Here is a 23,710-nt window from a genome sequence, read left to right as displayed (position 1 = left end):
TTCACACCAGTAGGACCATCTTTAAATGATCCAAAATTGTTTGATCCACCGTTTATATTACCGATCGTTTGATCCAAACTCGTTTCATCCACCAGCTATAAAGCCGTTCGTTTGATCCAAAACCGTTTGATCCAAAAGTACAGTCACTAATAACCAGAAGTACAATTTTGCATTGTAGAGTAAACTTATAAAATAGACTGTACTTTGTAAACTATGAACACTTAAAATACTATCATTGACTATGAATCCTTAAGGATTCATAGTTAATGATACTATGAAATGTTTGGATCATTCGACCGGGTCGTTTGATCCAATACTGTAATGTGAGTTGTGAGTTCGTTTGATCCACCAGTAGTCCCTCAGATTGAAGGCGTTCAAATATTTGCCGCCGTCAACCGTGTTCCTAGCTACGATATAGATTTTCTTAATATTAGAAAACAGGGAACTCTTTTACACTTTTTAATTCATAATGAAACAAAAATACAAGTTTTGCTTTAATCATGACCTTCTATGTTTTAAACGTTAAAGACATCATGTTTTGTAGTCTTCAAACCACTAAAGCGTACATAAGCAGACCTAATTAAAGCTCAATAGTGAGGCATATGGTTGAAAATCTTATAAATGGCACAGTTTTTATCACATTTGCCCACCTTCTAATTTAAACATTTTTGCCACCAAGACTGATATTCGAATATATAATAGGTTACGTACCTTGGTCCGTCATCAGTCTTGTTTTAGTCTATGGATGACTAGTTTCGGGTACAAAGACCCACTATCAAATCCTTTAAAACATCGTGTAGAAGATGGTCAAAAATCCGATGGAAGTCTTCATCACTATATAAATACAGGTCAACACATATAGTTTATTATTTAAATACCCCCGCCGCAGCAAACCTGCAGACTTAGCAAATTTCCATTTGCCTGATTGGATTTACACTAAAATGTCTCCTTAAAAATATCACATTTGTTCCCTATTTAAACAGAATTAGTTTAACGAGTACTTAGGTTTGCTGCAACAGGCAGGGTAAAAAAGTTTTTTAAAATGTAAAATGTTAAAAGGTACTGTAGTTTAGTAAGAAATTAATTTATTTTCCAAATTTTATCAAAATATGTTCATAAACAAGCAAACTACAACAGTTGACTTATTCTCCATAAGAATAACATGGAAATTTTAAAATGACAATTTTTTTGAATTTTATCCGTAGCAATTAGGCGCATAATAACGCTTCAATATACTAAATTAATTGTTTTTTTAAGCTCTACAAAATGGTTTAGAAAGAAATTGTGAAATTTTGTGTTTTTAGGGTCAAAAATGGGAAAAACCTCTTTTTACCCCATAAAACCCCCCATAAACCCCCATTCCCATAGTCCGATCATGCTGGTTCGCGAACTCATTCAAGTTTATCCTGCCTTACACCTTCAAACCAAATTTTATCAAAATCGGACAAAAATCACTCAAGTTATTGTGCGGATGGACACAAATATATATATATATATATATAAATTTGAACGAATGGTGTTTTTGGCCTCTGGGGACATCAAAATGAAAAAGTAAATCGGTCCCGGGCCTAGGTCTTACCATGAGACCTACGTTAATAGCTACTTCCCTATAGGGAAATTCGCTAAAAACATTGAGTTCTGTCGTGTCCGCCATGTAACCTGCGTCGGTTTATCCCGTGTTAAATATCAAATATGGCCGGCCTATCGTCCTAAATGTTTCGTAATTTGTGTTTTTAACTAATAAACTATATGTGTTGACCTGTATTTGTATAATGATGAAGACTTCCGTCGGATTTTTGACCAAAGTTTTTTAAATGTTTATCAAACACCTTAATTTTTATCTTTGAATCCATTTACAATGGAGTTTTTACTATTGATCCTCCATAGTTTTCTATAATTCTTATTCAAAATTTAATGTAGAACACGAAAATTACATTACTTACTGATATTATTTTACAGGTGTTACATATGTGTTATTTACATTTTATTTATAACATGGTTCAAATTATTATTTTGTTTACTTGTTGAATTGTTTGTTTACTTACAGATTGTGATTTAATAAATACTAACTTTCTATTTTCTTATACAAAATGTGAACTTTTATTAGTAAAATTAGTGGAATCAACAATGGCGACGAGTAAAATGGTAAGTAGAAAAGAATTTGACCTATGTCCAAAGGAAAGGAAACTACTAGAACTACGCTTAAACAAACTCAAGGGTGATTTACCTATATGTGAACATTCTCAAGATACATGCACTTACTACTCAGATAAACTTTTAGCAATATGGACTGAAATTGAAGTTATGCAGTCAAATATTGAACTTCTCACAGATTCAGTAGAATGTGAATTAGAAATTCGATGGCAGTTAGAAGAAATATATAGAGAGATACGAATATTCCTTGAAGCAGAAAAGAAAAAGTACATTACACATGCAGCAATGTCTAATCTGCAACATCTCAAAATGTATCTAATATTCCTTTCCAGCCGTATACACCAGAGGAAAGTTTTCAAAACTTCACTCGACGCTTTGAAAACTACACAAAATTACGGGGAAACTGAAGTCCAAAAGTCAAAGTGGATTTATTTGTACAGGCAATCACCCCACAAATACATCAACAGCTATATGATCTTTGCATACCAGATGACCCACATAACAAGCCATATGAGGAATTGATTCACATGTTAATAGCTCAACTAGAACCAAGACCCAGTATTTGGGCTCGTCAGCACAAAGTTATGACACGTATCCAATTATGTAATGAATCTGTACAAGCTTATGCTAATGCTCTTAGAAAGCTCAGTGTAGAATGTCAGTTTACTTGTACAAGTTGTAATGAATCCGTGTCTGAAATTCTACTTCGAATGCAGTTTGTCAGGGGACTAAAAGACTCTGATATACGTCTTCAACTTCTTCAAGATAAACTATTACAACCGTTTAAAGAAGTAGTCGAAAAGGCTGCTACATTGGAACTAGCTAAAAGTGAGAGCAGAATACTAAAGACGAATGAAAATCAAGAGGAAGTACACCAAGTATCGAGCAAGAACAAACAACCAGATAGTAAGTCAAGTAAACAACTGTCTGAGTATCAATCTCGTTTGGAGAAACTGAGGAACAAATGCTATAGATGTGGTGATGATTCACATAGAGCACATCAATGTAAGTTCAAAAATGCAGAATGCAACTCTTGTAAACTTTTTGGTCACTTAGTAAGAGTATGTCTAAGAAAACCAAACAAAGAAGTAAAACAATCTGATGAAACCGCAGAAAATGCAAGCGATGACACTCATGAAATTTATCAACTTAATTCAAAATCAAATGACAAGTTTACGCTCGAGGTAAAAGTGGAAGGACGACTCATGACAATGGAATTAGATACAGTAGCAGCTCTTAACATTGTATCATATGATACATTTAGGCTTTTAAACTCTCCAAAAAGGATTTTCAAGACAAATGTTCAACTCAAGACATACACTGGGGAAATAATCAATCCAAGAGGAGTTGTTTTTGTAAATGTTCAGTATAAAGATCAAAGTTTTGTTGGAAAACTGTACATTGTTACAGGCCGGACCAAAGTTCTAGGCGTCTGGCGGACGCATGCGCATTAATTTGCTGTGTTAATTCCCCATCTGTCAAAACTTGGGCTAACATATGATTAAATGCAAATTCGTTATTACGCATGCGTCAGCGAGACGCCTAGAACTATGGTCCGGCCTGTAACAAGTGTGTAGACTCTATATTCGGAAGAGAATGGATGAGGGAGATTCAACTTGATGCAGCTGACATACATTCATTGAATTCATGGATATTCAACTATGCTCACTTTCTCTCCGGGTTTGACTATGACATGACATAGGACATTGAGTACAGGCAAACCGCTCATCATTGCAATGCAGATTATCTTTCACATTTCCCTATCAAAGTTGTTCAAGAACATTCTGTAGATGATCTCTCAAAGTACCACATAAATCAACTGGAAACACTCAATATCAACAGTACCGTGGTGGCTAAGGAAACTCTTAACGATGCTGTTTTGGGTCCAGTCATACAGGCCTTAAAATCGGGACAATCTGTTGAACAATACGGATTTCACGATAACGAGCTGTCCATTCAAGATGATTGTGTACTGAAGGGCTGGAGAGTCATGATACCTCAATCTCTCAGACCTCGTGTGCTTCCAGAACTACACGTAGCTCATTTAGGAGGAATAAAAATGAAGGCTTTAGCTCACAGTTTTTGCTGGTGGAAATGTATAGACAAGGATATTGAAGAGATGGTAGCTGAATTTCGACAATGCATTGAAAAATGCAACAACCCGAGAAAAACTATCTATCCATGGGAACAGCCTTCTAATCCATGGGAGAGGGTGCACATTGGTTTCTTAGGACCAACAGATGGCCAACAGTACCTGATATTAGTGTATGCCTTTAGTAAGTGGGTGGAGGTGATAGAGACAAAAACAACTACAAGTACATGGACAGTCCTAGAATTACGGAAAATCTTCTCAACTTTTGGGTTTCCTCACATCTAGTTTCAGATAATGGAAGACAGTTTGTTTCTCAAGAGTTCAAAATCTTCATGAATGAATGTGGGATTATTCACAGAACAACGGCACCATACCATCCAAACTCAAACGGCCAGGCTGAAAGATACGTACAGACTGTCAAGAAGGCGTCAAAATCCATGGAGGGAGAAAAGGACACTGCAAAATAAAATACAAAGACTCTTAATGCAACTCAGGCAATCTCCGAATTCAACTGGTACATCAGCATACCACCTAATGTTTGGAAGGAGTGTACGAACAAACCTTGCAATAATTGTTCCAACATTAGAACCGAACAAATATCAGAAGAAGGGAGTCCAAGTCGGTATAAAAAGGAATTTCAAAGTTGGAGATAAAGTGCAAGCGCGGGAATATGTCAATGATTCGTCCAAGTGGTGAACTTTTATTAGTAAAATTAGTGGAATCAACAACAGGTAATTGAGAAATTTCTGTATTACGTTTTAAAACATGGTTATTATTGAAAAACTAAAAATAATCCTTTGGGAAGCCAATGTTTAGACTTGGAACCTCTTAAGCAGTGACTACACTCGCCCGATTCGGTCCGGTTCGGTCCAGTCCTCAAAAATGCGGAACAATGTTTCCCATGTTTTTAAATGGAGGCGGCTACACTTGTCCGCTCCACTCAGAACCGATTCGGTTGGGAACAATCCTCCAGGGAGCATTCTTCCGCATTTTGGCGGAAGCATTCGGGGCGGATCGGACAAGTGTAGCTACCTACTTCCGAAATTCGGATGAGGATAGGGGGTTCCGTGAGCAAAGTAGGTAAAATGAAAACTACTGCAAACTGCAAAACGTGCTAACCATGTATTTTTTTTTTAAATAAAATTACACAGCTAAATATATATGTCAAAGGAAAGGCAATTTTGGAGAAAAACGGCCTTGACCAAAATAGATTGTATTATGTATTTTAAAATATGAACATATTCATTGTTATGAAATCATTTCCAAGGTAGTTGGGAAAGTGATATATTATATGAAAAAAAGTTATTTTAAGGATATAGGCCTAAGCATTAAATAAATTAAAAACATAAGAAAGATCACTGGGTCAGTTTAACTCCACCATAGCAGTTGTAAAGTAACGACAACCATACTGGTTGTGTTGAAACTGCTTGTATAAACTTTGTTTTTAAGGTAGATGTTTTTGACTTTCACTATGGATGGGAGATTAAAAAAACTACTTTTAGTGTAATCATCATCTTATGCTTTACATTACATGTACATCTCTTCGTGTAGGCATACGAGGAGGATTTCTTCGTCGGAACTAGAGCTCGCACAATATAGAATATCGTACAAGTGTAGCCAACTCTCCCGGCCGGACCGAAACGAATCGTACAAATGTAGCAACCCACCACCCCTCACAAATTCGGGGCGGACCGGACTGAATCGGACAAGTGTAACTGATAAAGTGTAACATATACCCTTCCTCGTCCTTACCTCACCTACATGCGCTAAAAAGGTTGTTTTCTATGCAGCCCACCTATAGTACGCAACAACGGCTTTTTAAAATGCTCCAAAAACACTGCTTTAAATTTCTTGTCTACTTACTGAGTTGTTGATTGTTGGAGGGATGGAGTTGTCATAGTTGTTACTTTCATATAAGTTACAGTCAATACTTATAAGACTGTGTTCATCCACATGAGCCTGAGAGGGCTCAGCTTCAATGGTCAGTATCGTGGAAGGCGTAACATTGCTGTGTCCAGTGTTGGAGAATGCTCTTAGAGTTTGCTCTTCCCAGTTCAAAACTTCTACAGTTTCATCTAGAATCAGATACAATTACAGTAATTGGAAACCATGGTTGATTTACTGACTAAATCATTACTGGTACCACGTAACTTTGACGTATACTATTCTGCTCTCCTCAGCGACTAGGAAACCGAAAGCGGAGAAGCGGTTTTTGCTCGACCCCTGCGGTCTGCTCCGCTTCTAGGAAAACAATAGGCCTACCATTAAATTACCTAAGCCCAAAGGAGAGTGGACTCCGCTCTCCCCAAACCGCTCTCGCGCCTAGGAAAACCCAGATTAAAGAACCCTTTCTTCATTAGAAAATTGTTTAAGTATTACTGTATGTTATTTTATTTCAAAATATAGTAGGTGTAAGCTTTGTTTAGTGGGCACAAAATTGATTTTTTGCAAAACTCACTGTTCAGACATTCCATCCCCATGTTAAAATTGTAGCCAGGTTTTTAATAAAATTTGGCCTACAGATTTCGCTGATCTAAATTAATGATTTCAGCCAATTACATGATGGTTTTTACCAAGTCAAACTGATGGAATGACTTATTATGAGCTATAGCAACTGTTGTGACCCAGCAACTATGTCAGTAACACAAAATAAGGTACAAAATAGAGTTTTAGACACTAGCGCAATCTGTGACTGGCTCACATAACTACATTCTTTTTTAGTAAAAAATTGGTGACAGCTGATCCATATATATGGGATGTCTTCTATTACTATTTAACCTTTCGCTTCAGTATTTTACAACATCCAATTGCAAAGATGCAGATTGTTTGCTGGATGACAGTGTGTTAATGCCTTACTCGTTTTATAGAAAAATATCAAATATATCACCATTTGAAGGTACTTATTAAGTACTTCAGTTGTTGCACTTGATGCGGAATTCAGGCCACACAAATTTTGTTTAAAGACTATACTTTTCTTACCATCCATCTGACCAGTGGTATGGTCCTTGATAGGCCTACCTCTGTTTCTAGGGAAAGCTCTGGTACCGAAAACTGACATTAAAATGTACTGCTGACTGTTACCTGGTCTCAAGGAGTGTGCTGGCGTGGTGATGTGGTTCTCGCTGTAAGGTGGAGGGGGAGACTCAGGCAAGGGGGTGACTTGACAGCTGCGGTTGACAGAGGTGGTGGGAAGGAGAGGGGTGGAGGCTGCAGGAACAGTCACATCCATGTGTTGATTCATAGAAACTGCGGCCAGCGACTCCCCTCTACTATGTACAAGTAATTTACAAATTAATTGGTAAACTATTGAGAATTTTTTGAAAAGGAACTGAGTTCAATTTTACTTTAACCTACTCTTTGAAGACGTTCTCTATTGGATTGGAACGAAATATCAGTGTTAGGTTTTGTGACCTTTTATTGTATATCTATTAGCCCATGAAATCTAATTTTCTCTCTCAGGTATGGTTGAACTCCTATACATTTAAAAAAAGTTCCAAACCAGCCATTTGGCTTTCCCCTCAAATATAATCTCAATAAATTATTGACTAAATGATCTGTCTCAATGTTGGTTACTTGTTGTACTATATCCTTCAAACTTCATATATGTGACATCTATAGTTATGCAAGATTTAACTTAATTTTTTCCAAACACCTCACCGGTGTTGAAGATTGGCTGTGAAGGAAATTGCCCTCCACTCACTTTGAGTGGGATATATCAATATACTAGGTGTTAGGTGTACACAGATGCAGTTGTCTGCTTGCAATATTTAGTGTAGCGAGGCTAGCATATAATCCAATACTTTTCCAAAGTCAATGCTACATTTGGTTAACGTAAATAAGATGTTTCCTTACAGTATCTAAAATCAATGGTATCTTTGGTTCACATACCTAAATGAAATGTCTATTTGCAGTATCCAAATTCAATAGTGCGTCTGGTTCACGTAAATGGAATGTCTACTTGCAGTATCCAAAGTTAATGGTATATTTGCTTTGCATAAATGGAATGGCTAGCATCTACAGTCATTAATGCATTAGCATGATTCCGGTGACCCTAATTAGTTATTCATTTTCAAGCAAATTATGCTCAACGGAACGAATCCGATTGTTCTTCCCCTTTGTTCTGTATTTGTAATGTGCTAGTTTAGATGATTCGTTGACTAGCTAGCAATGTTGTTAATCTTTTGTTTACGTTATTATTGTTATCTTGCAAATAATGTCATAGTGACAAATAATCCAAAAGGCCCAAGTTCAATTTCTAAAAATTTAAATTGACATAGGGAAAAGCCCTTTAATTCGATTTGTACCTGTTATGTATAAATAAATAAGTCATATGTGTTATTATAACATCTGTCAGATGACTATTCATACTATGTTTCTGTTTATTTTTTTAGCTTAATCTGAATTGTAAGTTGAATGAATATCCAGTTTTATTAATTATGTTTCGATTTACTAAACTGGCAACAGGGATAATTGGATAATGGATCTCAATAAGCCTGATATTTTTTTACCAACACACAAATCCTGCATGTGTAGCACAGCGTTGGGGTACATGGATTAAACAATTTGAGAGGTATGCTTTAGCTGCAGACATTACCAATAGCTATATCCACACTTGTGCGCTTTCAATTTCAACGTGCCTTTCAGCTTTAAATTTAACATTCAATTTAACATGCATTAACAAATGCACGCCCCATGAGGCATGCGTTTTAGCTGTCCACACCTATTGATTTAATATAATCTCAATTAATATAATATTTTTTCTTTTTGTATTAGTCCGTATGTCCCCCGAACATAAATGAGAGCGATAATCTTCCATGAATTCTGAGGTTTCTAAGCTATTAAATATGCTCAAGCAACTACAACACGCATGATGTGTATTTTCTAACATACTGTATGTTAAAAAAAATACCATATGTTATGTTTAATAAGTTAACTTTGTTTTTGTTTACAATCATTGTTATTTAGGATTCATTTCAGAATACACCTATTTTATTTTACACATCTTTTATTTAATATGCAACAGTTTGGCGACGAGGAAAACCAGTTTTCAATTTTTTTATATTCTATTTATTAAAATTTATTTTTTTATATGATTGACCTAAATAACACTGAAAGTTTGACTGATTTAAAGAAGATTAGAGTAGTAGTGAAGGGTCAGTTGTCTAAGGCTGAAAGATGGCTAGCAAACCTACAAAACATGTCAAAAGAAGTAATCAAAACCAGGATAGCAACAATGAGTATTGGGAAAGATTTAATTCTGTACAACAATTAATAGAAGAGAAAACTGAAGAAGTTGAAATCGAGAAAGAAATAGATTACAGAGTAGAAATGGAGGACAAATATTACAAGGTAATGGATGAGTTACAAAAACGTATGGGACAGCTTGCAGAACTACAAGTGAACATTCAAAATATTGTGCCTAGTACATCAAATTTGTCTCCTCTACAACGTCGATCCACTACTTCTTCAATGATTTCCCACCATATCAGGAAAATGAATCATTCAAGAACTTCATTCGTCGATTTGAGATATTTCTATATCTACATAGCCAAGAAATGGAACCAAAGGATCAAGTGTATACAATGCTACATGCCTTAACGCCACATTTACATCAGAAGCTGCATGATTTGTGCGCTCCTGAAAGTCCTTTGGATAAAACATATGCTGAATTAGTAAGTCTTTTGGCTGATTATGTTGATCCTAAACCTAGTACTTGGGCCTTACAACACAAATTTATGACAAGAACACAAGAATCTGAAGAAACCGTAAAAATATATTCCGTTGAGCTTCAAAAGTTATCTTCAGACTGTGACTTCAACTGTAATAATTGTGGGAAATCAATTGCAAACACATTAACTTACTACGCAAACAGTTTATAAGAGGTATTAGCAATTCAGACATAAGAACAAAATTATTACAAGAAAGATCTGCTGAATCGTTTCAAGATGTAGTGAAACTTGCCTCCATCATGGAATTGGCAAAGAACAAAAGCCATATAGGTACCTAGTAGAAGAAAACATTCATTCAAATGAGAAAATCAACAAGATAACAGGTAAAGAAACAAAACCACCCCATTTTTCTCCTACTTTGGAACAAAAAGTTGAAGTTTCCATTTGAACGCCTCAAAGGTAAATGCTATCGTAAATGCTATCCTTGTGGACCACCTAGACACAGGACACATCAGTGTAAATTTATCAGAGAAATATGTAAGAAATGCTACAAACAAGGGCATATTGCTAGCGTATGTTTAGGCACAAAACAAACAGAAATTCATTGTACCGAAACTGACAATACTATAGACTATCATAAGGAAGATAAACAAGAGGTTTTTAAGATACACAACCAGAGTGCCGGTAATGACAAGTTTATGGTAGTCATTCATATGAGACAGTAAGTGTGAAGAAGGTTTCCAAAACATAAAGAAAAGAGTAACAAGTGACAGAGTTCTTTGTCACTTTAAACCAGACCTGCCATTGATCCTTGCAACTGACGCTTCACCAGTGGGACTTGGAGCAGTGATATCACATCGTTTCCCAGATGGAAGTGAAAAACCTATAGCTTTTGCTTCAATATCATTGACCAATGCTGAAAAACATTACAGCCAAATCGATAAAGAAGCCACAGGTATATTTACTGGTGGTTGAAGAAATTTTTTTCTTATTGCTACGGACGTCATTTTACACTCAACACGGACCATAAACCATTAGTGTCAATCTTCAATCCCAACAAGAGCCTATCGTCAATGTCAGCTACGCGACTATTCAACTACTCCCATTTTTTATCAGGATTTAACTACACAATTGAATTCAAGGGAACTGGTGACCATGGCAATGCAGATTTCCTCTCAAGATTTCCCGTGGAAGATTCAAAATTCACAAGTATTGACCAGTTTGGACATTTTCAAACAAACCAATTGAACACAATAACTTTCAATCCCAAAGAACTGGCCGAAGAAACTAAGAAGGACGCATATCTAAAACAAATTGTGGAGGCTCTTGAGGAGGGTCAATCATTAGAGCCATTGGGATTTCACGATAATTAAGTTACATTACATGAAGGATGCCTCTTCAAAGGGTGGAAAGTAATCATCCCAAATTCTCTCAAGAAAAAACTTCTCAATGAACTACACTACAGGCACATTGGTATAGTAAATACCCCCGCCGCAGCAAACTTGCAGACTAAGCGAATTTCCATTTGCCTGATTGGATTTACACTAAAATGTCTCCTACAGGGTAAAAGTGTTTTTTTTTATGTAAAATGTTAATAGTTAGTAAGAAATAAAAACATTTTCCAAATTTGGGCAAAATATGTTAATAAACAAGCAAACTACAACAGTTTACTTATTCTCCATAAGAATAACATGGGAATTTAAATTTGCAATTTTTTGAAATTTTCTCCGTAACCATTAGGTGCATTATAACGCTTCAAGATACTAAATTATTTGTTTTTTTAAGCTCTACAAAATAGTTTGGGTAGAAATTGCAAAATTTTATGTTTTTTGGGTCAAAAATGGGAAAAACCCATTTTTACCCCATAAAACCCCCCATAAACCCCCGTTCCCATGGTCCGATTATGCTGGTTCGCGAACTCGTTCGAATAAACGTAGGTTTACACGTTTGTACCAAATTTCATCAAAATTGGATCATTTTTGCTCGAGTTATCGCGCTAACGGACAGGTATATATATATACATATTATATATATAAATATTATTTTCTTGCATATTTAGGGCTACTAATATAATAAAAATCAAAAACATATTTAACAAAGTACCCTTTTAGTAATTATTTTATTTTAAAATTAATAAAAATAAAATAATTATTAAAAGGGTACTTTGTTAAATATGTTTTTGATTTTTAATATATAAATATACTAGCTGTACCCGCGGGCTTTGCCCCGTTTAACTTCTTAATTTTCAAGATGAGCTCGTTCGCATGGCTCAATCACGTCCTGGTTGAAGTGCGTTCGCTACGCTCACTCACCTTTAGGTTGGAGCTCGTTCGCTGCACTCACTTGCCTTCAGGTTAGCTCGTTCGCTACGCTAACTCGCCTCCAGGTTGAAGTTCGTTCGCTACGCTCACTCACCTTTTGGTTGCAAATTAGCTGTTGTTATAAATTTAAAAAAATAATAATAGTGCTGCACCCTGTTGGCCATCCTTGTAACTTTAAAGCTATTGAACATCATAGAACAGAACCAACTTGTTTAATTGAAACAGCTAATAACATTCTTTAATTCCCTTTAAATATGAAAAATCATAAGGTTAACATGGGAAACTCCAGAGCCACTGGGGTGGAGCCCGAGAGTCCGATCAGAATAAAAACAACTTAGTTTTCCTATTTAATGCCTAAAGAATCGATGTACCAAATTTCAGCCTCCTAGGTAAATGGGAAGTGGGAGAATTAGTGATGAGTGAGTGAGTGAGTGAGTGTGTCAGTAAGGGCCTTGCCTTTTATATATTTTGATATAAATTTATATATATGTATATATATATGAATTTGAACAGATGGTGTTTTTGGCCTCTAGGGACCTCAAAACGAAAAAAAAAATCGGTCCAGGTCTCACCATGAGTACTGAGTGAAAATTTAAAAACGTACGTTTTCAGGAAAAGCACTTTGCAAATTTTTTCCCCTTTTTTCAAAACTTTTTAAAACGTTTTTATTAGGTCGCTTTCTTGTCCGCTACAAATTTTGCAACTGATTTTATACTAACTTCCCTATGAGCTAGGGACTTGAAACTTGAAACATATCTCACAAATGGAAGACAATGCAATATTATACAATTTAATTTTCATATTTCCCTTGGGCTACGCCCCATGGGCTTGTTTTTATTAAATCGATTTCTTGCAAATTTTGATACTTCCCGATGAGCTAGAGACTTGAAATTTGAAACATAGCTCACAAATGGATGACATTGCAATATTATATAATTTAACTTTCATATTTCCTTTCGGGCTACGCCCCATGGGCTTGTTTTTATTAGCTCGCTTTCCTACAAATTTTGATATCAATTTTAAACGATGTTCCCGATAAGCTAGAGACTTGAAATTTGAAACATGGCTCACAAATGCATGATAATGCAATATTATATCATTTAATTTTCATATCTCCCTTGGGCTACGCCCCATGGGCTTCCAAATTTTTCATGTTTACATTTTGAAAGGATGTAAATATATCAACTAATTTAAGTCAGCTGTAAATACTTAAATTTGACAGTTCGAAGAGCAGAGGTTAAGAGGTACAGGTTATGCTCCCAAGAGATTCTTTATACAAACAAACATTTCAAAATAAAGATAAACAATCTGATTGCAGGTATCAAGGTGTTTGTAAATAATGTCAATTTTTGTTTATTTAGTATTCTATAAAGTAAACAATAAATATTTCGACTGAATGCATTGCAGAGAAATTCCATAACAAACTATAGTTAAAGGTAGGCCATACATGCAATCTAATACATAATTATATGCAAAGAAACTCAAATAAACCTTAGATTTCCCACATGCCTCTGTCTTAATCTGATATAGATGCTTGAAATAGATTTAACATGCACACACATTAAAACTAAAAAGTGTAAAATAATTTATAAATAAAAAACTTAAAAAAAAACGTTTTTAAACGCCCTAAAAAATAGAAAATAATTTATAAATATGTTGAGAGAGTATAAATACTTGTATGATTTAAAACGAAAAACGTTTGGTGCATGCAATTAATTGATAATAATACATTAGTTCAGTAGGTGAAGGTAATTGTAAACTATCTATTGCATGCACCCCGCGTTTTTCGTTTTAAATCATACAAGTATTTATACTCTCTCAACATATTTATAAATTATTTTCTATTTTTTAGGGCGTTTAAAAACGTTTTGTTTAAAAAAGTTTTTTATTTATAAATTATATTATTTTTTTTATTTCATTAACATTTGAAGTTTCATAAAATATCCATGGTAACGCAATATCTTTGGTAGTTTTTTTTTTTAAAGAGCATCTTTAGTGGAAAAACACAAAATCCTGTCACGACCATAACGGACGTTTAAATGAATATTAAAAATGGTTCATATTATTTTTATAACTATGTTTTGCTATAAACTAATTTACTTTTATGGCCATTATACAATAAAAATGTCACTAAGCTTTTGGTATATTTGGTCTTTCCAGAAAAAAATAAAAAACCTCAAAAAATTGAAAAAAAGCCAATAAAATCTTTTTAAGTTTGTATAACTACGAAAAAACTTACCTGAGACCCGAAAAATCGTTATGTTTGTATAGAGGTGTGCTTCTTTTGTGTATAAAACATTGAAATATGAGGATATTTTAATTTTTGAAAACGTGAATTGTCTGGAATAATCTAAATCTTTCTAAACAATCCTTCAATTATACTGTTAGTTATAATAAAAATATGTGTTTCAATTGAACTAAACTGTTCAATTTACAATTATATTTAAGTTGTTGTCACGACCAAACACACTATAATCCATAAGGCTGGATTGGTCGTGAAAAAACCCGCGATGGTCGTGAAACTTTGGTCGTGAAATTACGTGTTATTTGGCTCTGTTCTGGCGGTAGCCCTGCACCTCATGTTCAAGGATACAAAGTGGTCTTCTAGGTTAATCTAGCAATTAAAATACCTTATAAACAAAAATTAACACCATGTCTACTTCATCGAATGACAACGTACGGTCATGGACACACCAAAATTACAAAAAACACAATCTTTCCTTTATTAATCTTGTAATTCCTCCTTTCAACTCGAAACGACCGGCACTACAATCCTGACGTACACCCGAACTAGTCTCTCAAACCAACTGACTCCATCGCCACCAGGCTTGCCACTGTCGTGTTCCAAAGTTGAAAATTTTTCCCAAATCGTCGTGACGCCAAATCGAGGGACAGACTTATTTTGTCATGGTAGTCAGTTTGCAATGACAATAAAATTATAATATGCTCCTTTTTTGTAAGTTTAATAACCATTGATGACATAAAAATGTGGCTTTATATATTTCGGCATGAATAATTAGTCTAAAAACAGCGTGAAAGTTGGAAAATGTAGCCTAGGGACACGTCATGGTCGTGAATTTCGAGACTTTAAAAATACGAAAAAAATACCTAGAACCTACTTAAAACCAAATAAATGTGTGTAACATGTATTTGCCCTCGTCCCAAAAAATATTAAAACACATAATAATAAACTACAAATCCAGTATCTACGAAGTAAAAGGCCAGGGACATGAAAACGTACGTTTTTAAATTTTCACTCCACTACAGTAATAGCTTATTCCCTATATGGGAAATTCGCTAAAACCAAAGCTTTGGCAAGAAGTTACTGCTTTTGGAGAGGAATGGATAAAGACATTGAAAACATGATTGCTGTTTGCAAGCCTTGTCGGGAGAAACAAAATTCTCCAACAAAAGAGATAAATCATCCTTGGGAACCAGCAACTCAGCCATGGGAGAGAATACATATAGATTTCATGGGCCCAACAAATGGACAACAATTTTTCATTGTTGTTGATGCCTTTTCCAAATGGGTAGAGGTAATACCTACAAAAACAGCAACTACCGACTGGACTATTAAGGAGTTGAAGAAACTTTTTAGTACTTTTGGTCTTCCAAGACTCCTAATTTCAGACAATATGGACGAAGTTTCACTTCTCTTACTTTTCAAGAGTTTCTTAAGTCATGTGGAACTCAACACAAAACGACTGCTCCCATCATCTAATGGACAAGCTGAACGCTTTGTACAAACAGTAAAGAAGATGTTGAAGTCGATATTAGATGAACCAGGAACACTTGAGGAAACTTGGCATATTATCTCATATTCAACAGACTAGTAAGAACATACCTCAGTGTTATGATACCTTCTAGAATCGAGCACTCAAAAGACAAACCTAAAGGTGTAACATGCATATTAAAGGTCGGAGACCATGTTCAAGTGAGAAACTACTACAAGGGTCAGAGAAAATGGAGTTTTGGAAAAGTTACATCAAGAGATGGAAATCAAAATTACAACGTTGAACTGGAGAACGGAGTAACATGCAGACGACATATAGATCAAATGCTGCGGTCAAGACTTTAAAGGGGGAAGATTGATGTGTCTTTTCTAACATACTGTATGTTTAAAAAAATACCATATGTTATGTTTAATAAGTTTACTTTGTTTTTGTTTACATTCATTGTTATTTAGGTTTCATTTCAGAATACACCTATTTTATTTTACAAATCTTTTATTTAATATGTAACAACGCAAGACTTGTCAAATATGTAAAGCAGTTAAATTGAAACACTCAGAAATCAAGGGCTAGTGGATCATTTTGCGCTACGCTGTGCGCTATGGAATAGAGCTCCTTCCGGCTCATTTCGGGCATGCATTGGCGCATGCGTTACTTGCATCCCTCAGCGTCAGGGCATGTGTTAAGAAGCATGCGCTTAGCACACACAAAAGCACAAGAGTGTGGACATAGCTGTTGGTGTAAGGAAAACTGCACTACTAATTAATTTAGCTGGTGAGGATGTGGCTTACATTTTTGACAGCTTACTACAACCTACTCTTCCAAATGTGTTATCAACTTATAGGTTTTTTTTCTAATTTACTTTAGAATATCAGTTGATTACTCTTTGTCTCGCTGTCAACTATATAACTGGTGTAGATGTATTGAAAGAGTTATCCCAAGAATTCAAACTTAAGAAAACACAAAATGTGAATTTGAATACAAGATTCAATCCAATTACGAGGGCGGTTTGTAATTAAGGGCAGTTTTTGCGTATACAACCATAATTGCTTGTATGCCACAACGAGGCTCCTTGCCAATTACTGGCTTAATTTTTAAACAGAATCACACCATTCATAGATCTGTAGCTAACATGTACGCTTCGCTGTGTGTTTTTAAAAAACTGTTTAAATATCGAATCTCCCGCCGTATGCGAGATAAGGTCAGTAGTGCCTTTTTTTTCGGTAGTGCCTGTACAAGAAACATATCCAGTGCCCACATTCATTGCCAGATGACTGAAGGCTATGGCCCTAATACAATGAGTTAGGGTGGTTAAGTAGAGTAATGGGTATGGAGAGTAAAAATGGCAGTGAAATCCTTTTTGCTTTGTAGTCTTCTGTGAGAAGTCCGGGTTTTCACCAAAAACACAATTCCTTCCGAAATACACATTTTAAACTCCCTAGCCTGTTTCTGTACTTTCCCCGCTATCATTGCATCAGGGACATAAACTTCAGTCATCTGGCAATGAATGTCAACATCGGATATTTTTTTGTGGTGAAAAAGTAACATACTGACCTTATCTCGTATGCGGCGGGAGATTCCACAGTTTAACAAATTTTCAAAACACACAGCGAAGTGTGCATGTCAGCTACAGAGTTACATATAGTGTTATTCTGTTCACAATGATGCCAGTAAGTAGTTCAAGGATCCTCGTTGTGGTATACAAGGGAACTACGGATGTATACGCAAAAACGGAACTTTACTAAAAACCGGCCTCATATTACAGTATTTTACTGTTTTGTATTTGTATATTTAAGTTTTCCACTATCATCCTCTCAACACTGTACTTACGTTCTGGGTGCTGAAGTAGATCTTGGTCTTCGGTTCTTTATCTTTTTTCTCTTCTGAGAACCTTTCCGTTTGATGACTTCCTCATAGTCCGGTGGTGCTTCATAGACTGGGGGCTCGTCCTCTGCTGCCACTTCTTCTATACGAGCCCCATCTGAGAAAATAATATTATACTGTATATAGTTACGATTATTTTGTAAATATCTATTATTACAGTTAGGGCCAAACAACCAGTTCTTAAACAAATCGTTTTTGGTAACTTTTTGACTGAACCTGGCAGTACACTTTTTGCCTACCCTTTAGCCAAGCTTTTGAGAATAAAATTTAAGTACGTTGCTGAATGTTTATATCCTTAAAATTGAGGTGTGGGTTGATTTTATTTCCCAGTGAGTTACTGTAATCGCTTTGTAAAGGGTACATATAAATACTAGTTATAGACAGTGACATAGATAAGCAAAGATCCCTGAAATGTTGCCTCTGTGGCAAAATATGCATGTTATAGGATTAGATTTATAGACTAAAGCAACTCACTTAAAAACTATGGCAAACAAGGAAATTTTTATTGTTGTAAGATGCCTTTTTGCTCTTGTTGTTGTCTAGTAGTCACCAATACGCATTTGGCTACAATTAATTGTGGCATCAAAAAGTACCTATTGTTTTTGTCAACATTTTCAAGTTTTAGTTCTGAGTGGATATTTCCGTTTTGGGCCCCCCTGAACCCAAAAATGTGGTTTTCAAAGAGAAGTCTGTCTGTATGTGTGTGTGCGCATGTGTGTGTGTGTGTCTGTATTCACCGAATAGTGGCATCCTTCACAGGCACACGGCCGTACTGTGGCACCTTAAAAAATTGTGGCACCTTTTTCAGGGTGCCATAGCTAATTCGATCATTTTTTGGGGTTTCCAGCATTATTACGTCGTTTAAACATCACATGCCACAATTGAGTATTTTTGAACTCGTTGATGTGAGTTTAAGTAGCGCAGGTACACGCCGAATTGTGGAACACAAACCATACCGGTAGCTAGCGCGCCTCGCGCCGTCCGCTGGAACTATAACTTCCCTAATGCTATGTTGCCAATTCTCGCGCCAGCCTACACTCTAAATAGTGGCACCATGCCGCAATTCAGTATATATCAACAGTGTGTGTACAGGATGCCACTTAATGAGTTGTAGCGCTTCAGCAGTGTGTAGAACAGTGCAACAAGCAACTAATAAACTAATAATACTGTACTGCCACGTACTATAAAACAATTTAAGTACCATAAATAATATACTTTTGCTCCGAGTGGTGAACAATGTTTTACATTACAAATATTTTGAGTAGTAAATTATTATTTAAATTGGTTTTATGACACAATTAAAAAAATTATTTTTGTTTACAAACATAAATTGGTATCGTAGTTATTTTGTATCAATTGAATTTTTACATTGAAACAATAACAATGTTTTAGGTTAGAACACTATATAAGTTGTCCTATGCTGCAATTTTTTATCTTAAAAACAATTTTGTGCTGATACATCTATTTTATTAACATTCTAGTCATGTTGACAAAATACTTTACAATTAGGCCTACATTTCTGAATCACTCAGTAAAGGTAGATTTCGATGCATCATTGCTGAAAGTTATGTTTTGCCTCTCACTCTCAGAGTATTCCAAAGACATCTAATGTTTCAATCCATGTTCCAATGTTATATGAGGTAAACATATAACCGAATCAATTAAAGTACTTAAATTAAAATACATATTATTATCAACATGCATAAAATAGTTCAGATTATATATCATCTCACAATCATATTTGCAAAACCTACTGTACTGTGGTGTTTTAACCAGTCCCCACTAACAAAAGCATAAAATGAAAGGTCCTTAAGACGTTAACATTGAGTCATAACAAGAGTGGTTTATTTATTTCTATATGGCAAACACCATTTTACATTTCACATTGCAATTATATACAGATGGCCAAAAAATATGACGTAATAATACATGCTTTGACCATTACAGCTATCTTATCTCCATTACAGTTTAAAAGTAGTAACCGTGATACTGTAAATAATTTGATATTGTTTGATTTTATTGAGCGGAGCGAGCGAAGCGAGCGAAGCTCTTATACGTCGACTTTTATGCATTTCGTAATACGCAAACTCCTCCTAGACGGCTGAATCAATCGTTTTCAAATTTTGGATGGTGATAAAGACCATATCGGTGAGTGCCAATATCTATATGGCGTTAAAAATAACTCTCAGGAATCCGCCCCACTGGGTCTCAAAGTTTCAATGTAATCCTTATGGAAGCAGTATTTGACACATAAACAAAGACATATGATCAGCTGTTTACTTTTGAATGCAGTAGATAAAGAAATAGCTGATAGCATTATTCCACAGACATTAGAACAGAAACGGTATGAATAATAAATATAATCAAATGACGACACTAGCTTGAGGTCCGTGACGTACTGGTGAAGGAAGTACTAAAGTTGAGCAGTCTGGAGTGTGCAAACTGTTTATAACGATTAGATTTAGGTATCTGCATTCCAAAAATTATAAGGGAAGGGATGAAAACGGGTCCGCGACGTAGGAAGTGATGAAGAAAGTAGTCAAGGCAAGCTGTCCGGAGTGTGGGAACTGTTTATGAAGATTAAATTAAGATATCTGCAATCATAAAATGCTATGGGAAGGGAGGAAAACGGGTCCGCGACGTAGGAAGTGATGAAGGAAGTAATCAAGGCAAGCTGTCCGGAGTGTGGGAACTGTTTATAACGATTAGATTAAGGTATCTGCAATCCTAAAATGCTATTGGAAGGGAGGTAAAAAGGTCTGTGACGTAGGAAGTGGTAAAGGAAGTAGTAAATACGAACAGTCGGGAGTGTGGGAACTATTTATGACGATTAGATTAAGGTATCTGCAATCATAAAATGCTATTGGAAGGGAGGTAAACAGATCCGTCACGTAGGAAGTGGTGAAGGAAGTAGTAAAGGCAAGCTGTCCGGCGTGTGGGAACTGTTTATGACGATTAGATTAAGGTATCTGCAATCATAAAATGCTATGGAAAGGGAGGGAAACAGGTCCTTGACGTAGGAAGTGGTGAAGGAAGTAGTAAAGGCGAGCGTCCCGGAGTGTGGAAACTGTTTATGACGATTAGATTAAGGTATCTGCAATCATAAAATGCTATGGGAAGGGAGTAAAACGGGTCCGCGACGTAGGAAGTGATGAATGAAGTAATCAAGGCAAGCTGTCCGGAGTGTGGGAACTGTTTATAACGATTAGATTAAGGTATCTGCAATCCTAAAATGCTATTGGAAGGGAGGTAAAAAGGTCCGTGACGTAGGAAGTGGTAAAAAAAGTAGTAAATGCGAGCAGTCCGGAGTGTGGAAACTGTTTATGACGATTAGATTAAGGTATCTGCAATCATAAAATGCTATGGGAAGGGAGGATAATGGGTCCGCGACGTAGGAAGTGATGAAGGAAGGTCAAGGTAAGCTGTCCGGAGTATGGGAACTGTTTATTACGATTAGATTAAGGTATCTGCAATCATAAAATGCTATGGGAAGGGAGGTAAACAGGTCCTTGACGTAGGAAGTGGTGAAGGAAGTAGTAAATGCGAGCAGCCCGGAGTGTGGGAACTGTTTACGAGCAGTGTGGGAACTGTTTATGACCATTAGATTTAGGTATTTGCAATCCTATGATGCTATGGAAAGGGAGGGAAACAGGTCCTTGACGTAGGAAGTGGTGAAGGAAGTAGTAAAGGCGAGCGTCCCGGAGTGTGGAAACTGTTTATGACGATTAGATTAAGGTATCTGCAATCATAAAATGCTATGGGAAGGGAGTAAAACGGGTCCGCGACGTAGGAAGTGATGAATGAAGTAATCAAGGCAAGCTGTCCGGAGTGTGGGAACTGTTTATATCGATTAGATTAAGGTATCTGCAATCCTAAAATGCTATTGGAAGGGAGGTAAAAAGGTCCGTGACGTAGGAAGTGGTAAAAAAAGTAGTAAATGCGAGCAGTCCGGAGTGTGGAAACTGTTTATGACGATTAGATTAAGGTATCTGCAATCATAAAATGCTATGGGAAGGGAGGTAAACAGGTCCTTGACGTAGGAAGTGGTGAAGGAAGTAGTAAATGCGAGCAGCCTGGAGTGTGGGAACTGTTTACGAGCAGTGTGGGAACTGTTTATGACCATTAGATTTAGGTATTTGCAATCCTATGATGCTATGGAAAGGGAGGGAAACAGGTCCGCGACGTAGGAAGTGGTGAAGGAATTAGTAAAGGCGAGCATCCCGGCGTGTGGGAACTGTTTATGACGATTAGATTAAGGTATCTGCATTCATTAAATACCATGGAACGGGAGGGAAACAGGTCCGTGGGGTAGGAAGTGGCGAAGGAAGTAGTAAAGGCGAGAAGTCCGGAGAATGGGAACTGTTTATTACGATTAGATTAAGGTATCTGCAATCATAAAATGCTATGGGAAGGGAGGTAAGTTAAACAGGTCCTTGACGTAGGAAGTGGTGAAGGAAGTAGTAAATGCGAGCAGCCCGGAGTGTGGGAACTGTTTATGACCATTAGATTGAGGTACAGTCCAACCTCAGTATAACGAATCTGAAGGGACCGAACTGAATATTCGTTATATCAAGGATTTCGTTAAAATGAGGCTCGTTATATAGAGGTTAGGTTTGCAGGAATTTCGCTAAGTCGAGGTTCAGAACCAGCGTCGGTCAATATAGGTCGGGATTTGACCTCATTAAAATACAATTAAAGTAGCATAGGCTACGCTACAATACTTTACAGTACAGTGTTTACATTGTACAGTAGAACCTAAATTATCCGGCAAAATAAAGGGAAGGGATCTTGAATATTGCGCAATCATGACAATGGCATTGACCTTGGTACAAGTTAAAAATTGTAAGTTAAAAATCACAACTTGTTCTAACCCTCCTAAAACCTAGCCAAACGTATTGCGTAGTTATAAACCATGTAAAGAACAAAACAAAACAGTAGAAAGTTTTGTAAGCTACTGCTAGCGATAGGCTACTTACAGTACAGTACTGATTTATCACAACAGAGGAATGTCAATAATAATCATTAACTATAGCATTGGTGTTGCTAGTTGAAACAAATCGTATTAAAAACAATAAATTATTAGATAAGTCATTATAAAAGTTTATAATCATAGCCAACTTAAGGATAATAAAAACACTCGTAAAAGGAATGTTAATATAACGATGTTGCTATACTTTCTCTTTGGTTTTGTTTTTATATGCTTTCTTAGTTTTCTCTTTATCCAAAAATTGTCAAATTCACCATAGTTATCCCATATTGCCCAATCACTGCTTACTAAACATTACGTCGTCATCAGTCCTCAGTGAATGAAATCAGTTCTCAGTTGCAACATAGCGCGCGCAGCGACAGCAGACAAAGATGTAAAACAGAGCAGACGAATGTTAGCGCAAGCGATGACGTGACCTTTCCATTTCATTTGATAAAGAAACAGATTTTCCCAAAACAATAATTGGGTGGGGGATTTGTTATATCGAGGGAAAGACGTAGACAATTCGTTATGCAGAGGATAAATTCGCAATGTAGAGATTCTGACAATGATAAATTCGTTTTATTGAGGTGTCTTATTTTAGCCGAAATCACGAAAAATTCGTTAAATCAAGGTCGTTGTTATGGTTTGTTCGTTATGTAGAGGTAAAATATACATTGTGTCTTATGGAGAGTTCTAGGGGATTAAAAAAAATTTGTTATATCGAGGAATTTGTTATATCGAGGTTCGTTATATCAAGGTTAGACTGTATTTGCAATCCTATGATGCTATGGAAGGGGTGGTAAACAGGTCCTTGACGTAGGAAGTGGTGAAGGAAGTATAAAGGCGAGCATCCCGGAGTGTGGGAACTGTCTATAACGATTAAATTAAGG

The 23,710-nt window shown here is 36.1% G+C and overlaps 1 protein-coding gene across 1 annotated transcript in view; it reads right to left on the bottom strand.

The window, feature by feature from the left end:
* Window positions 1-23,710, bottom strand: part of LOC129004970 (uncharacterized) — a 123,245-nt gene that overhangs the window by 11,820 nt on the left and 87,715 nt on the right. The window contains exons 13-15 of the mRNA XM_054433700.1: window positions 17,798-17,948; window positions 7,328-7,515; window positions 6,110-6,321 (exon numbers count right to left, since the gene is read on the bottom strand). Coding sequence (XP_054289675.1) covers window positions 6,110-6,321; window positions 7,328-7,515; window positions 17,798-17,948 — 551 coding nt within the window. The remainder of the gene's footprint in view (window positions 1-6,109; window positions 6,322-7,327; window positions 7,516-17,797; window positions 17,949-23,710) is intronic.

The sequence above is a fragment of the Macrosteles quadrilineatus genome, unplaced genomic scaffold (assembly GCF_028750875.1).
Source record: "Macrosteles quadrilineatus isolate MER2022 unplaced genomic scaffold, UCM_ALF_1.0 Scaffold_13__1_contigs__length_4303367, whole genome shotgun sequence".
In the NCBI taxonomy this organism is placed as follows: Eukaryota; Metazoa; Arthropoda; class Insecta; order Hemiptera; family Cicadellidae; genus Macrosteles; species Macrosteles quadrilineatus.
Note: the sequence above shows the minus strand (reverse complement) of the source record. Positions and strands in the feature narration are given on the sequence as shown.